Source organism: Euleptes europaea, chromosome 2 (assembly GCF_029931775.1).
Source record: "Euleptes europaea isolate rEulEur1 chromosome 2, rEulEur1.hap1, whole genome shotgun sequence".
NCBI lineage: Eukaryota > Metazoa > Chordata > Lepidosauria > Squamata > Sphaerodactylidae > Euleptes > Euleptes europaea.
The window spans coordinates 24,927,023-24,942,962 of NC_079313.1; the positions used below are offsets into that span (position 1 = coordinate 24,927,023).

A 15,940-nucleotide genomic window follows, 5' to 3' on the forward strand; every position below is an offset into this window, starting at 1 on the left:
GGCAGCTAACGGACTTTGGCGGATTAGAGTCAGTTGCCAGCAAACTTTAGCAAAATCTAATTTGGAAGTCCCTGATCGGGTGAAACAACGGCAGGGGTTTCATGTTAATGAAATGCATCTCTCTCTCTCTCTCTCTCTCTCTCTCACACACACACACACACACACATACACACACACACCGTTTCCCCTCCATGTCACCGTTTTGCTTCCCATTCCACTGAGTTAGTTGTGGAAGTGCAGTATATCTGCTGTGAGCTGCTTCCCTAAAATCCCAGAGTAACAGAACCTGTATGATGGGACCCACAAAGGGTTTAGCCTTCTCATAATTCTGGGGAAATTGAATGTATGTATGTATCTGGGTTGCAAGGAGTTTTCTACCACAAATATGGTCCTTGGCAGAGTGGCAGCCCCCACACAAAGATCCCCTGACACTGCCCGGACCCAAATGAAAATGTTATATAAAAGCAAATTACATGATTTCGCTGGCTCCACGCCCCCCCCCTTCCATGGTGACCAGACCCTGCCCTGTCCAGCAGCCATGCTTGCTGCTTCCAGGAAGGAATGTCTTCATCTCCACAAAGAGGAGAGTTGAGACATCACAAGATGGGGGAGGTTTCTGCTCAGTCAGTCAATCAAGCAACCATTTATTACAATCATAAGCCAGCGAAGTAAAACATACTTGAACAGAGTAGCAACAATAACATATATACAATCTTCCATTAAAATATATATGAAAAAAGCAAATACATGTCATTGCATCTATACTGGATCTCGGTAGAGTCTGGCAGCTGCGCTGAATCTAGTAACTATATCTGATGATTCAGATTGAAGGTCTCCCAGAAGAAAGGAGGCATACTTCCTCCTATCTTTCCAGGGTTTTTGGGAGTATACGTGTAATAAATACGGACCTAAGGTCATTATTAGGGTTGCCAGGACCTACCTGCGCTCCAGCGGGAGCCTAATCCATGCAGCCATTAGGAGCCGCTCCTGGTTTACCCTGGAAGTGACATGCATGTGCGGGGTGACCTAGCAATTCCCCTCTGAAAACTCTGTGGAAACCATAGAGTTTGGGGAGAAATTGCTAGAGGGTCACCAGCACTTCCGGGATAACCCCCACATACCGGTGGTGTGGGGCCCACGGTGCGGGCAGATCCCCCCCCCCCCCGCCCAGCATTAGAAGGAAGTTTCATCTCTGAAAACAGACCCACACACACACACACACACACACACACACACACAAACACACAGGTACACAGCTGTTCTTCTCTGACAGTTGATTTTGCTGTTCATTTGGAGCCTGGTCTGCTATAGCCCTTAGCCTTAAGCTGGGCTCTTTTCCAGTCTTCCCTTCTCATGCCCTATGCGCATGTTACAGTGAATGCACATCCAGTGCATGTACATTGCGCACTTGATTTATCTTGGTATGCTCGTTGAGGGATTCTTTCCTTACATTCAATGCATGTATAACTGCACATGCGATTTAATCCCCATATTTCTATGGATACTCGTCAGGGTTGCCAGGTCCCTCTTCACCACCAGCAGGAGGTTTTTGGGGTGGAGCCTGAGGAGGGCAGGCTTCGGGGAGGGACTTCAACGCCATAGAGTCCAATTGCCAAAGCGGCCATTTTCTCCAGGTGAACTGATTTCTATCGACTGGAGATCAGTTGTAATAGCAGGAGATTACCAGCTAGTACCTGGAGGTTAGCAACCCTGGTTTTATTTTAAAAGGGAACACACATTGAATCTTTCTTACAAACAGATTCACTCATGTTTACCTTAATGGGTGAATAGGGCTTTGATTTGCCACCTATCCTCTTCTCCTTTGCATCTTCTTATTGCTATTCTCTGCGACCCTTCTCTCATACTTCCCCTTCCTTTCATATTCTCCCCATCTCCTACTGGCCAACGCCCTTAACTCCACTCCTTCTTTCCTTTTCCTGCCCTCTCTGTTCTCTTGCCCTGTCTGAAGCAATTCATGTGGCTCTCTGGCATCAGGCCCCACCCCAGAGCATTTAGGGGACACTCACTGCTGAATCCCCACTGAATAGTGTTGCCTGTCAGAAATACAAGCATGTCATAATATTGTGACAGACAGCTGGTCAGTAAGAGCTGTCAAATACCTGTCAGATCAGCAGGATCTGGGCTGATGCAAGAGGCTGCAAGAGCCTGGAAGCAGCAGTATGAACTGGAGTAAACCAGATATGGCCAGTAGAATGATGTAACGCTGTGGGTGTAACAGCAGGTGGCCTGATAGATATCTGGGGGTAGAAATGTATATAAGTAGAATGTAAAGCTCAGTGTTGGAGTATATGCTGGATGTATTGGTGGTCGGGAAGCTATTGTCGGGAGTGAGTGTGGTTTTAAACACTGAAAATAAACTAAGCACTTTTATAGTAGCTGGAGTCTGGTGAATTGTTTTGGACCAACTGATAACCCGCTGGCTTCCGTGATATTGCCAACCTCCAGGTGGGGCCTGGAGATCTCCCAGAATTATAACTGATCCCCAGACTACAGAGAACAGTCCCCTGCAGAAAATCACTGCTTGGGAAGGTAGATACTATGGCATTAGATCCTACTAAGGACATAAGACCATAAGAAAAGCCATGCTGGATCAGACCAAGGCCCATCTAGCCCAGCAGACTGTTCACACAGTGGCCAACCAGGTGCCTCTAAGAAGCCCCCAAACAAGACGACTGCAGCAGCACCGTCCTGCCTGTGTTCCACAGCACCTAGTATAATAGGCATGCTCCATTGATACTGGAGAGAACAGGTATACATCATGACTAGTACCCATTTTGACTAATCGCCATGGATAGCCTTATCCTCCGTGAACATGTCCACTCTCTTCTTAAAGCCTTCCAAGTTGGCAGCCATCACCACATCCTGGGGCAGGGAGTTCTACCATTTAATTATGTGGTAGAATTAAAACTTCAATTTAATTAAAACTTCCTTTTATCCGTTTTGAATCTCTCACCCTGAGGTCCCTCCCCTCCCCAAACTCCACCTTTCCCAGGCTCCACCCCCAAATCTCCAGGAATTTCTCAACCCAGAATTGGCAACCCTACTGCTGCTAGTGATTGGCTTCTGCCCATAGGTCTGTCTCTGGCTCAGGAGGGTCTGCCGGTAAGGAAGTTCCTCAACCCCAAGCATTGGGGATGCTTTCTGTCAGCCCCTCACCTGCATTGCCAATAATCAGGTGAGAGCCCTTGTTCATCATTTCTCCACATGTATACGGCTGCATGCTTATGAATATGGGTATGCAAAGGCAGGTGAAGATCAGAATTCATTGCGAGCACAACTAGCTGGGGGGAGGGGGAAGACTTAGCCTGCTCTCATTTCCTTAACAACAGTTTGTAATGCAGGAATTGGCAGACAAAGGATTGGGTTGGATCCTGTGGATCTGTTCTTGCTAACATTGGCTCTTTCCTCTAGCGCAAGGAGCCAGCGTGGTGTAGTGGTTAAGAGTGGTGGTTTGGAGCTGTGGACTCTGATCTGGAGAACCGGGTTTGATTCCTCCTCCGCATGAGTTGCGGAGGCTAATCTGGTGAACTGGATTTGTTTCCCCACTCTTACACACCAAGCCAGCCGGGTGATTTTGGGCTAGTCACAGCTCTCTCAGCCCCACCTACCTCACAGGGTGTCTGTCGTGGGGAGGGGAAGGTGATTGTAAGCTGGTTTGATTCTTCCTTAAGTGATAGAGAAAGTCGGCATATAAAAACCAACTCTCCTTCTTCTCTTGCTGTAAGCAGCCCTGAGTCTCTTGTATCGGGGAAGGCTCCTTGGGCCAGAGGAAAGTGCTGCTCTAGCAGAACGAATGCTTGAGATCCATCCCCTAATCACCTGCTATTGTCGGCACACATCAAGCGATGGTTATGGGCACAGCCACGAGGGCCACTTGAAATGCAGGAGACACTAAGCTGGCATGCTTGATCTGTGCAAAGAAACAGTGGTGATTTAGGACAGGAACTCTGAGTCAGCAGGCTTCAAAATATCTCGGTAATTGAAACCGGCCTTCAACTTGGTGAACTACAGAGGAGGTGGAAGGAACAGAGGCACTTGTGCACAGAGGCCTATGGCTCTCCATGATGCTTTGGCTTGCACTTGAGAATTCCCCACATGCTCTTATTATTCCATTAGAACACCCATGCAAAACAGGAAGGAGGAGATCTCTGCTGATGCCTATTCAGTCTCCTCAATTGCACTGAGGCAAGAAGCCATGCTTTTAAGGAACCCTCGACAATCTAAAGAACAAACAACAAGCAGGGACAAACCCCACGATAGACACCCTGTGAGGTAGGTGGGGCTGTGTTTGCAAACACGGGCGTACTACACTCATGAGGGAGGCAGGATGAGCTGTGGTGGCACCATCCCAAGGTAGAGTTGCCAACCGCCAGGTGGTAGATGGAGATCCCCCACTATTACAACTGATCTCCAGGTGATAGAGATCAGTTCCCATGGAGAAAATGGCCGCTCTGGAAGGTGGAGTCTATGGCAATATACCCCACTGAAATCCCTCCCCTCCTCAAACCCCACCCTCCTCAGGCTCCACCCCCAAAATCTCCAGGTATTGCCCATCCCAGAGCTGGTAACCCTATCCCAAGGTACTTTCAGCAGGAAACCTGGCTTTGTCGCAAAGTAATGTTTGAGAAATCTCCAGGTTCCTTTCGTGAAGAACAGTTGACATTGCAGAACTCAATCCAGCTCCCCAGAAGTGTAGCGAGATGAGCCCGGCTATGCCTTCATTGCTGTGGTGGCTTAAGAATTGCTGCTAATTTGGTGTAATGGGGTGAGCTGGTGAAGCAGAACACCAGCAACCCAGGTCCAGCCGTTTGTGCAGTTGACGGGCACTGTACCAGTGGCATTTACATTGTCTCTAAAGACAAGAGAACCCCCAGCCCTTACAGTGCGATAGCAAGCAGAGTACCATCAAGTCGCAACTGGCTTACGGCAACCCCAGCAAGGGGCTCTCAAGCCTAGTGAGAAGCAGAGGTGGCTTGCAATTGCCTTCCTCTGCAGAGCCTTCCTCGGCGGTCTCCCGTGCAAGTACTGACCCTACTTAGCTTCTGAGATCTGATAAGATCAGACTATACCGTGCAGGCTTATCTCCCTCCCAAGTGAAGTAACATCTGCCTAAGCAAAGTTACACGGATCTAGGTTAGTGATCTTAGAAGGGTATAACTCTGCATAGGAGTGGATTGTTAGGCACACCCAATTTACCCAGCAGTAGGTATCATGAGTTTGCTCATTGCACTGACTCTCTTCATCTTCACGGCTTCTGTGCAGCCCCACACGGGAACTGCGCTTTTTGCAGCGAAGAGTCTAACAAGCTTCTAGCGAAATCTGTCGCTATAAGAATGCTTTACTCCCCTCAGGCCTGTGCCTGAGCAAATGGCTTTTCCCACCAAAATGGGCATGTGGCGGAGGGGAGAGGGAGCGCTCTTCCCTCAGCTCTCTTGTCGCTGCCGTGGAGGATACATTTCAGTGAGCTTTGTAAAAATTTCCTCAGGGAGGAATTGTTCGAGGTCGCTGGGATATTCTTCGCAGCCTCAAACCGACCTCCTTGGTAAGTGAGCGAGTATATTTGCCCATTGATCTAACCATATGTATTTTTCTGGCAAGGCTGTAATAAAGTGTTTGTTTGTGGTCAGTGAGCTTGCCACTTTCCCATGTGGGGCTGCACAGAAGCCACGAAGATGAAAACAGAGCTGCACTTACCTGTAACTGTTGTTCATCGAGTGGTCTTTTGTGTAGGCAACACAGTCCTCCCTCCTTCCCCGCTGTGGGCTGCTTGGAGCTCCACATTCGGGTTTCTCCAAGGTGGTGAAGGGAGAACGGAGGGAAGAGCATCCCCCCTCCCTTTCGTCATGTGCCCATTTTGGCAAAAAGAGCCATTTGCCCAGGCACGGGCTGGAGACAAGGGTGACAGACCTTGCTAAAAGCTTGCGAGATTCTTCTCCGCAGCTGGCCTGTGCGAGCGCAGTGCCCATGTATGCCTGCACAGAAGACCACTCGAGGAACAACAGGTACGGGTAAGCGCAACTCTGTTTTCCCCATTCGTGGCCCTTTGGAAAAGGAAATGAATTATACGTGGATGGCTGGAACTGGGGGACTGGGTTATCAAACGTTCACGGTGCCACTAGCCATGTAATTTCTTTTTCTCGTTTGTGTCTCCGTGTTCCAGAACTCTCCACCCCACAAGGTCTGCAGTTCAAAACCATCACAGAGACCACTGTAGAGATGCAGTGGGAGCCCTTCTCCTTCTCATTTGACGGTTGGGAGATCAGCTTCATCCCCAAGGTAATGGCATCATTCAAAGCAGATCCTTTCTGCCTTACCCATCAGGTGGGGCTTAAGTAAGAAATGGACAGTGGTTTCGGTTGGGTGTATAAATGTACGGGAAGGCTGCCTTGGTCAGTATTCTGCAATATTGTTCCTGCCTGTCTTAAATATGTGTCCGTTTTGCTCAACCCTCCACAGGTAAAGTCTCTTGCCTCCATAATGACTTGGTATGACGCACCCCCCTTCCAACCACTTCAATATCCCACTCTTGCTCAGTCCGGCCGTATATGCTGAGGGGAAAAGGCGTTGGCCTGAGTATATTTGTGAGGAGAATTATTTCTTCTTCTCCTCCAGTCCCACACCCGTATTTACCTCAGTGAGAAATGGGAGACAAGAGGCTTTTCAACTTAAACAGAGAAAAACAGGGAAGTTTATTAAAGAGAATTCCCAGAGATTGGTTTTTAAGAAAAGGCAGAATATTCTGGAGGGAAAACTCAGAGTTAGATTGATACAAGCAAGATTGCTTCAGAGAAATCGCTTAGATGTTCCCTTTACTCAAGTTACTTCAGTTCTCAGTTTCAAATTTAGTTCTATCTCTCAGAACTATTATACACATTCAGCTTCAGCTTTAGTTTTATCCCTTAGAACTACTATTCAGACATTCAGACTCTCAGTCGGTCATTCAGCTTCAGACTCTCAAAACTCTGTCCCCAGCCTAGCTCTCTCTCTGACTACCCCACCTTAGTGGCTGTAATCCTCCACACCTTCCTGCTACTGGAATAGCTCCACCTCAGAGACTAATTCCCCTTTGTGACCTGAGAATGGTCCCTCTCTAACCCAATTCTCACTCCTGTCACTCCCACAGGTTGTGTGTGACAATAGCTTTGGCTTTCACTGAACCCTCAGGTTCACAGAGTATAGTCCGGCTTCCGCTCGGTCTTGCTACCAAGCTCTGAATCTATCACAGCCTCCTCTCTGGCTGGTCTCAAGCTTCCACTACTTTCTCAGCCTCCTCTCAGGCTGGTTCCAAGCTTCTAATCCTATCACAGCCCTCCTGTCAGGTTGGGTCCCAAACTTCGAATCCTTCCCCTGTCTCTCTCAGCTCAGAGTGTCAGCTCTCTGGCTTAACCCCTTATCTGTCACACTTGGACTCTACATAAGTAGGGTTGCTAACCTCCAGGTGGAGGCTGGAGATCTTCCAGGATTACTACTGATTTCCAGATTACACAGATCAGTTCCCCTGGAGAAAATGGCTGCTTTGGAGGATGGAGTCCATGGCATTATGTCCCTGTCTCCAAGCTCTGCCCTTCCTAGGCGCCACCCCCCAAAATCTCCAGGTATTTCCCAAATGAGAGTTGGCAACTCTGTAGCATTGACAAGGTCAGATGGTTTGGGATAATTTTCAGTTTATGCTGTCTGAAAATGTGGGCAGGGTCCTTGCTTATATGACCCTTGCCCTTCCTGGGTACTTAAATCTGCCAGTGGTGGTGGCTGACTGGGTCCAAGAGGTAGTTATTACCTCCTTGAAAGAGGGGGTGGTCGCCCCAGCTTTGGAACAAGTTGTGTTATGTCCAATATTAAAGAAGCCTACCCTGGACCCAGGAGATTTCAGTAGCTACAGACCAGTCTAAAATGTCCCATTCTTGAACAAGGTGATTGAACAGATGGGGACGGGACAACTTCAAGCATTCTTGGATGAAGCAGATTGTTTGGATCCCTTCCCATCTGAGTTTAGGCCTGGTTATGGGACTGAAACAGCCTTGGTCACCCTGTAGGATGATGTGTGCCAGGAGATGGACAGAGGAAGTGTAACTCTTTATTCTTCTGGATCTCTGAGGGTCTTTTGATACCACTGATCTGCCCATTTTGCCCAGATCAAATAGACTCCCTAGCTCACATAGTTTTAGCATGTCCACAAAATAATATTGCAGGAAATAAATATATCACTCCCTGGATAAAACAGCTAAAGACACTTTCTGAGAAGCGGATACTGCATTATCTACTGTCAAATAGATTGGTCAATTGCGTGACTTTTCTCTTTATAGCGTCAAGGAAAAATAAAATTTCATTTCCCCTTTTTAAGTGTGAAGTGGTAGATGGATAGCCAGTGGGTGTTAAATCTAGGGAAGGATACCATTGATCATGGTATACTTGTGGACTGCCCTTGCAGGTTGGGACTGGGTGGCACCATTTTGCAATAGTTCCAAACCTAGCTGGAGGGTAGGTTTCAGAAAGTGGTGCTGGGGGAATACAGCTTGACTTTTGGCCTGTGGGTTTCCTCCAGGCTCCATCTTTTCTCCTGTGTTTTTCAACATCTACATCAACCCCCTGGGTAAGGTCATCTGGAGATTGGGGCTGGTTTGTTACCAATATGTGAATGTCACTCAGCTCTTTCTCACTCTTCTGGCTGATCCCAGAGAGGTTACAGAAACCCTGAAGCAGGGCCGGCATCAGCAGACCCTGAATTGAGGGAGCTGCCAGAGCTCTGGGTTTCTGCCAGGGAGCACTGCTGCCAGCATCCCCTGCCTACTCACTTGTTCTCACTCCAGCACCCATGCTCCCTGCTGTGCAAATCACCTGGTGCCACTGGGGAAAGAGCTGCAGGCAGCTGTGATAGGGTTGCCAACCTCCAGGTACTAGCTGGAGATCTCCCACTATTACAACTAATCTCCAGCCAATAGAGTTCAGTTCACCTGGAGAAAATGGCTGCTTTGGCAATTGGACTCTATGGCATTGTAGTCCCTTCCTTCCCCAAACCCCACTCTCCTCAGGCTCCACCCCAAAAACCTTCCGCCAATGATGAAGAGGGACCTGGCAACCCTAACCTGTGAGCATGGACCATGGGAGGGCTTTTAGGCAGATAAGCAAAGGATGCACAAGCAGGTGGAACACATGCAAGTGGGCAGGAGGGAAGGATGGCATGAGAGCCTGGTCATGGGCAGAGGAGGGGGCAACTGTCTGCTCAGGGACCCCCAAAAAACTGGAACTAGCCCTGCCTTGAACAAGTTTCTGGAGGTAGCTTTGGAATGGGGAGGGGCTGAGGCTCAGTGGTAGAGCATCTGCTTGGCATGCACAAGTTCCCACATTCAATCCATGGCATCTCAAGTTAAAGGGACTAGGCAAGAAGGTGATGGGAAAGACCTCTGCCTGGGACCCTGGAGAGCCACTGCTGGTCCTAGCAGACAATACTGACTTTGATGGACCAAGGGTCTGATTCAGTATAAGGCAGCTTCATGTGTTCATGTGTTCAATGGATGCTGGCTAATCCCAGCAAGATGGAAGTACTACAGGTGAACGGAAGGGCTGGCCCAGGGTTTAAAGTGACACCCATTCTAGATGGGGGTTGCACTCCCCTTGAAGGGACAGGTCTGTAGTTCAGGGATGCTCTTGGACCCAGGCCTACTGCTGGATAAGTAAATGGCAGCTGTGGCCAAGACTGCCTTTTGCTAGCTTCAACTGGTTAGCTGGCTGCGGCCTTTCCTGAACAGAAAGGTTCTGGCCACTGTGGCGCATACCCTGGTTACATCTAGGCTACTGGAGCTGCCCTCTAAAACTGTTCCAAAATTTCAGCTCATGGAGAATGCTACAGTTAGGATGTTGACTGGAGAGGGACCATACGACTTCAGTCTTGGACATTACTAGGGTTGCCAGCTCTGGGTTGGGAATTACCTGGAGATTTGGGGATGGAGCCTGAGGAGGGAGGGGTTTGGGGAGGGGAGGGACTTCAATGCCATAGAGTCCAGTGGCCAAAGCTGCCATTTTCTCCAGGGGAACTGGTCTCTGTCACCTGGATATCAGTTGTAACAGCGGGTGATCTCCAACCACTACCTGGAGGCTGGCCACCCTAGCCATTACACTGGCTTCCAGTCTGTTTCCAGGGCACAATTGAAAGTGCTAGTGTTGACCTTTAAAGCCCTATATGGCTTGGGACCCGCATACCTGAGGGACCGACTACACCCTGGCAAACCTGCCAGACCACTACAGTCATCTTCCAAGGCCCTGCTTCGGGTGCCCCCACTTTCTGAGAACAGGCAGGTGGCAACCATGGAGAGGGCCTTCTCAGTCATGGCACCAAGCCTCTGGAACTCTCTGCCCAGGGAGAGTCATCTGTCTGTATCTGTTGCCATCTTCCACCAGCAGGTGAAGACTTTTTTGTTTCGCCTGGTGTTCCCTCAGTGATCCCTTCTTTCTGCTCTATGATGTTTTTAGGTTTTTGTATGTGTATTTTACCTGTGGTTTTAATTGTTCTACTTATGTGTGTTTTTGTTGGTTTTAATTATTTTTATGGTGTGCTTTTACTGTGTGTTTGTTCTGTTAGCTGCCTCGATGGCCCTGATGAGTGCAGAAAGGAGGGGTATAAATTTTGTAAATAAATAAATAAAATATTGGGAAGGCCAATTTGGATGTTACATAATTAACTTGAATAGCCAATGGCAGAATTACTTGTGCCTCTGATTCGTCAATGTCAGTAATCAGAATGAAGTAGTAGGTGATGTGAAAGATCTCTGCCGGAGGCCAAGAGGAGCCACTGCTAACAAGAGCAAATGACTGACCTAGATACACCCAGGGGCTTACTCATTATAAGATAGCTTCATGTATTCGTATCAACACTGTTCTCCCCTCCTCCATTTCAGCAGCAACTCTGGGTGGTCAGTTAGGCTGAAAGAGGTATGACTGGCCCAGTCTCCCAGCAAAGTTTGCACACTAAGGATTTGTGTCTCCCAGCAAACTTTGCACACTAAGGATTTGATTCCCAGTCCTCACGCATACCACTACACTACTCCAGCTCTCATTTTACATTTGTGCACATTTTACATTTTACGTAATCCCATACATTATATAGGTATACATTCTGCATGCAAATGGGAAGTTATGATACGTCTTGACGAGCCTTGCCTTAATACTGCATACCATCCGTGCAAAACTATTGATTTTAATGGAGGTTCACTAAAGATCAAGCAGCGTAACTGAGCACTGGAGGTGTGACAGCAGACAAGATAAGCAGAAAAATAACAGCAAGACGAGGAGATGCCGATGAATATAACTCGGGTTTCATGGTTGTTTTTAAAGGGCCAGAGGGGATTTTTTGGTAATTTGTCAAACACTGGCTTGCTTTTTCACTCTGACATGCATTTTGTCTGTCTTCTGCACACTCCCTCACTCACAAACAGAATTCTCCTGTCATCCGAACCACCTCTTTTTTTGTTGGGGGGGGGGAGTTTTATATTTATAAACCCATCGATAATGTGCTATTTAAAATCAGGTTAAATCCTTGCTAGATAAGGCCCCTGTCTGCCATAAAGAAAGAAATTGTAATTCAAATGTTACCTGAGGATTCCATGAATGGACCAAATGAGCACCAATTCCCAGATAACAGTAAGCAGTTCTGTACAGCCGGGAAAAGTCTGTATGCATTTTATATTTGGAAGGGAACGCATGAATGGGCAAGGTAGCTGCCTGATCCTGAAGATGGCTTTAAATTAGAGCTGGCAACCATCCAAAAAAGACAAGCCTGGCCTCTACCTGTGACTCTAGCCTGGCAGCTGGGTCTTTAAGAAACAATAGGGGAAGCTTTTCATGGCAGGACAATAATGTCCAATAATATCATCACATCGGGCTTTTGATCAAGGAATAGCAACAGGGGATGAGGGAAAAACCAGCAGGTCTTTTTTGGATGTTATTCAGAAGCAGCAAGAGTTGCTGTATGAAACACACACCTGCTTTTTGCTCGTCTGTGTAACATTCAAATATGTCCCCTGCAGTGAGGTGCATGGGGTACAATGTGGGTCCAGAGCCCACAGATCTCACCACCAAAAGAAATAATGCTGCTGTGAACTTGCTTTTTTAGTTTCGGATGAGCAGAAATATTTTAAAGTATATTTTCAGTTGAGTACTTTTTGAGACAGAGAGACTGACATCTCGCTTCATTCAGTGTGGCTTACTCCCAGGTAATCTGTGCCTCCTCTTATTTCATTTATAGTGCACTTCAGTATTCTGGCTACATCCCTCGTCTGGGGACTCTTTCTGATTTTGCCTGCTCTTTTTTTCTTTTTCCTTCTTACACCATATCCTCTTGCAATCTGCACAGGGAAAATCATAAGTGAAATCCATTTTTAATAATCTGGTCCCTTTTCCTTGACAGTTTCTCACCTAATGAACAATTATTATTCTGTTCATGGTATCAGGAAGCCACGTGGTGGCTCTCAGTAGCCCAGGTAGTGGGAGACTTGGCACCCACAGCATGAAGTGGGACAATTTCATTCCCCTCATTTGTGCACAACGTGTCATAGTGGTTAAGACTCTAATCTGGAGAACCGGGTTCAATTCACCACTCCTCCACATGAAGCCTGCTGGGTGGCGTTGGGCTAATCACAGTTCTCTCAGAACTCTCTCAGCCCCACCAATCTCACAAGGTGTCTGTTGTGTGTGTGTTTGTGGGGGGGGAGGCGATTGTAAGCTGCTTTGAGATTCCTTAAAGAGAGCCAGTGTGGATATAGTGATTAAGAGCGGTGGTTTGGAGCGGTGGACTCTAATCTGGAGAACTGGGTTTGACTCCCCACTCCTCCACATGAGCGGCGGATGCTAATCTGGTGAACCAGGTTGGTTTCCCCACTCCTACACATGAAGCCAGCTGGGTGACCTAGTCACAGCTCTCTTTGAGCTCTCTCAGCCCCACCTACCTCACAGGGTGTCTGCTGTGGGGAGGGGAAGGGAAGGTGATTGTAAGCCGGTTTGATTCTTCCTTAAGTGGTAGAGAAAGTCGGAATATAAAAACCAACTCTTCTTCTTCTAAAGGTAGAAAAAGCAGAGTATAAAAACCAACTCTTCTTTTTATAAAAATAAAACCATCCCCTCCTATCTCTTTGAGGACTGGAATATATGGACATGTGCATAACTGCAGCTGCCATGCAGGTTACCTTAAATGAATCACATACTCCAGTCGTTCACTCATAGAGTGGTTGGTGAGGAGAAAAGTTAGAATCCTAGGAGAAAGGGCAGAATAAACTTATACAAAGTAGTAAATAAATCTGGAAAGATAAACAGTATTTCCCAGTTATAGCTGGAATTCACAGCAGTGTCATAAAAAGGGGTTGATTTGACCAGGGGACAATTGATCCTGTTGGGTTCTGGAAACTGGCTGGCAGGTGTGGCAACCCCCCCCCCAAATCGAGGCCCACTTAAAGAAATTAGTCGAATGTGACAGAAGCGCCAGTGGTCATTTGACTTTGGAATGCATGACGCTCTATAACAACCTATCCATGAGTAGAAAGGAGAGGGCGGATACTGACATTGCCAGTTCTTCCATGCTTTCAGCCGGCTTCTTTTACATTCTCAGGACAACGAGGGGGGTGTCATTGCTCAGCTGCCAAGCAGTGTGACGACCTTCAATCAGACCGGGCTGAAACCCGGAGAAGAGTACACTGTCAATGTGGTTGCACTCAAGGAGCAAGCCCGGAGCCCCCCGGCCTCAGCAAGTGTTTCAACCTGTAAGTAACCCAAACGTCTATGCCAGTTTGGATGTCAACCATACTCCTGGGGATTGTGGGTACAGGCCTAGCAACTTTAATGATAGCTCAATGGAACCACCAGAAACAGAAAACCTGGGGCCAGTTCTCTTGCAAAAACACCCAAGTGATTGCTTGGGGCAGCAAAGTCTGATGCTGTGCCAGGACTCAGCTTTCTCCCAGCCATACCCTTCTTGGGCATAAGCTGCCACCAGCCCAAGAAGCCACCGTGGGAGACAAGAATACTGAACAGGCTGAACTCTTAGCCTGATCCAGCAGAGCAATTCTGTTTCCTGCCACATGACCACAGTACCCATCCCTGCCTGATTGTGTGATGAGGTTAAAATTTAAGAGCAGAAGTCAATGTGAGGAAGAAAGTGGGGCTTCCACCAAGGCTGCAGGGGCTTGTCTTGGACCAAGCTGGCAGTGGCTTGAGGAGTAGGATTGCCAACCTCCAGGTAATAGCTGGAGATCTCCTGCTATTACAACTGATCTCCAGCTGATAGAGATCAGTTCACCTGGAGAAAATGGCTGCTTTGGCAATTGGACTGTATGGTGTTGAAGTCCCTCCCCTTCCCAAACCCCACCCTCCTCAGGCTCTGCCCTAAAAACCTCCCGCCAGTGGCGAAGAGGGTCCTGGCAATCCTAATGAGGTGTCCTATACTCGGGAAACAAAATGCCTTGAACTGGCCTCAAGTGGACCACTGAATACTATTTGCTGGGGGGAGGTGAGGATCAAGGCAGGCCACTTGCCTTTATGCCCTTTGTGTTGGCTTCCTGGCTTTCCCTTGTTGGAAAGAAGATGCTGGTCTCCGTGGCCTCTTGGTCCAGCTGGGCTCTGGACAGCAGGATGTTAACAAACCTCTTAGCTCAATTAGGACCACACTGATAAGGTTCAACAGCTTCTGACCCATGCAGCTCCATTCTCGGCAAACAAATCAATCACTCTGTTCATCAGAATCACTCTAGCCAATGAAAGGAGCATATAAACAGCTCTTCTAAAGCTCTCCATTGCCAATGAAGGGAAGCATCCACAGGCAATAATTACAGAGCAATCTGTGGGCCTTTGGAACCGAGGAACCCATGCCAAGAAAGCAACACAATGCAGGCAGGCCTTTCAATCGAACAATAGCGTGGTTTGAATAATCTACAATCCTGATGCAGATTTTCGTCAACCTCTCATCTTCTCAGCTTAAGCGTGAACAAACATACCTTTTTTTACAGATGTGTCTGCTTGAAACCTGTTAGCAGGAAGTGGCTTACTGGTGTCACCTACTGGCCACGTAAAGCCATCTTGAAAATGCTTGTGTACTGTCTGTTCAGGTGCAGGTAGCGTTTCTCAAACTTCTGACAGCTGAAAGTCTTGCCTACTGTGATACTGGAAGTTCAGTGGTCAGAGCTCCCTGTTATTTCAATCAGAAACAACTATGCCAAGCTGCTGTTAATCACACTGGGAGAAACCCACCGAGATCTGCTTGTATGTTCCCCCCAATGTACAAATAATAGGGTTGTTTGAAGATAGGCCATTCACACAGGCAGGAATGGTAAAGGCCCTTCTGTCATGCTGCAGTTTTGAAGAGAATCAGGACCCCACAAACTATCATTAACAAGGAAAAGACACTGGGATACTATAGTCATGGATCTCCCAGCGTCTTCTTCTTGTTAGGCCTTTGCTCTTTGCAGCTCAAATGGTTTACTTTTACAATATGGAAGAACCACGTGCCCTCACTAATTCCTTTTTATATATATATATATATATAAAATTTTTATTGAGTTTTATAATATACACAAAAAATTATAACAACAAAAATAAGAAACAAAATAATAATAACGTAAAATAACAATAAAAAAGAGCCAGGAGTATCAATATATATTCATTAATTGAATATTTTTTTAAAAAATATAATTTTTAAATCTTATAAGATACCCCCTTTCCCACTAATTCCTGACCTGGGCATGCCTCCTGATTGGAAGGAGATTAGCCCAGATCAGGGACGTGCAGAGACACAACAGGCACCCTCCTCCAAGATTAGATCATTCTGCTGCATCTGTGCATTGGGAGTAATTGATGCCATCATGCTCACCGTAGAGGTAAAGGCTCTCAGTGGAGGCTCATCGGAAGGCCAAAACAGTGAATCATCATACAGAGATGGAGC

General features: G+C 47.3%; 1 protein-coding gene across 1 annotated transcript in view; it reads left to right on the forward strand.

Annotated features, from left to right (window-relative positions):
* Positions 1–15,940, forward strand: part of TNR (tenascin R) — a 105,295-nt gene that overhangs the window by 17,337 nt on the left and 72,018 nt on the right. Inside the window, exons 4-5 of the mRNA XM_056844148.1 lie at positions 6,182–6,297; positions 13,616–13,766. Of these exons, the coding sequence (XP_056700126.1) occupies positions 6,182–6,297; positions 13,616–13,766 (267 nt within the window). The remainder of the gene's footprint in view (positions 1–6,181; positions 6,298–13,615; positions 13,767–15,940) is intronic.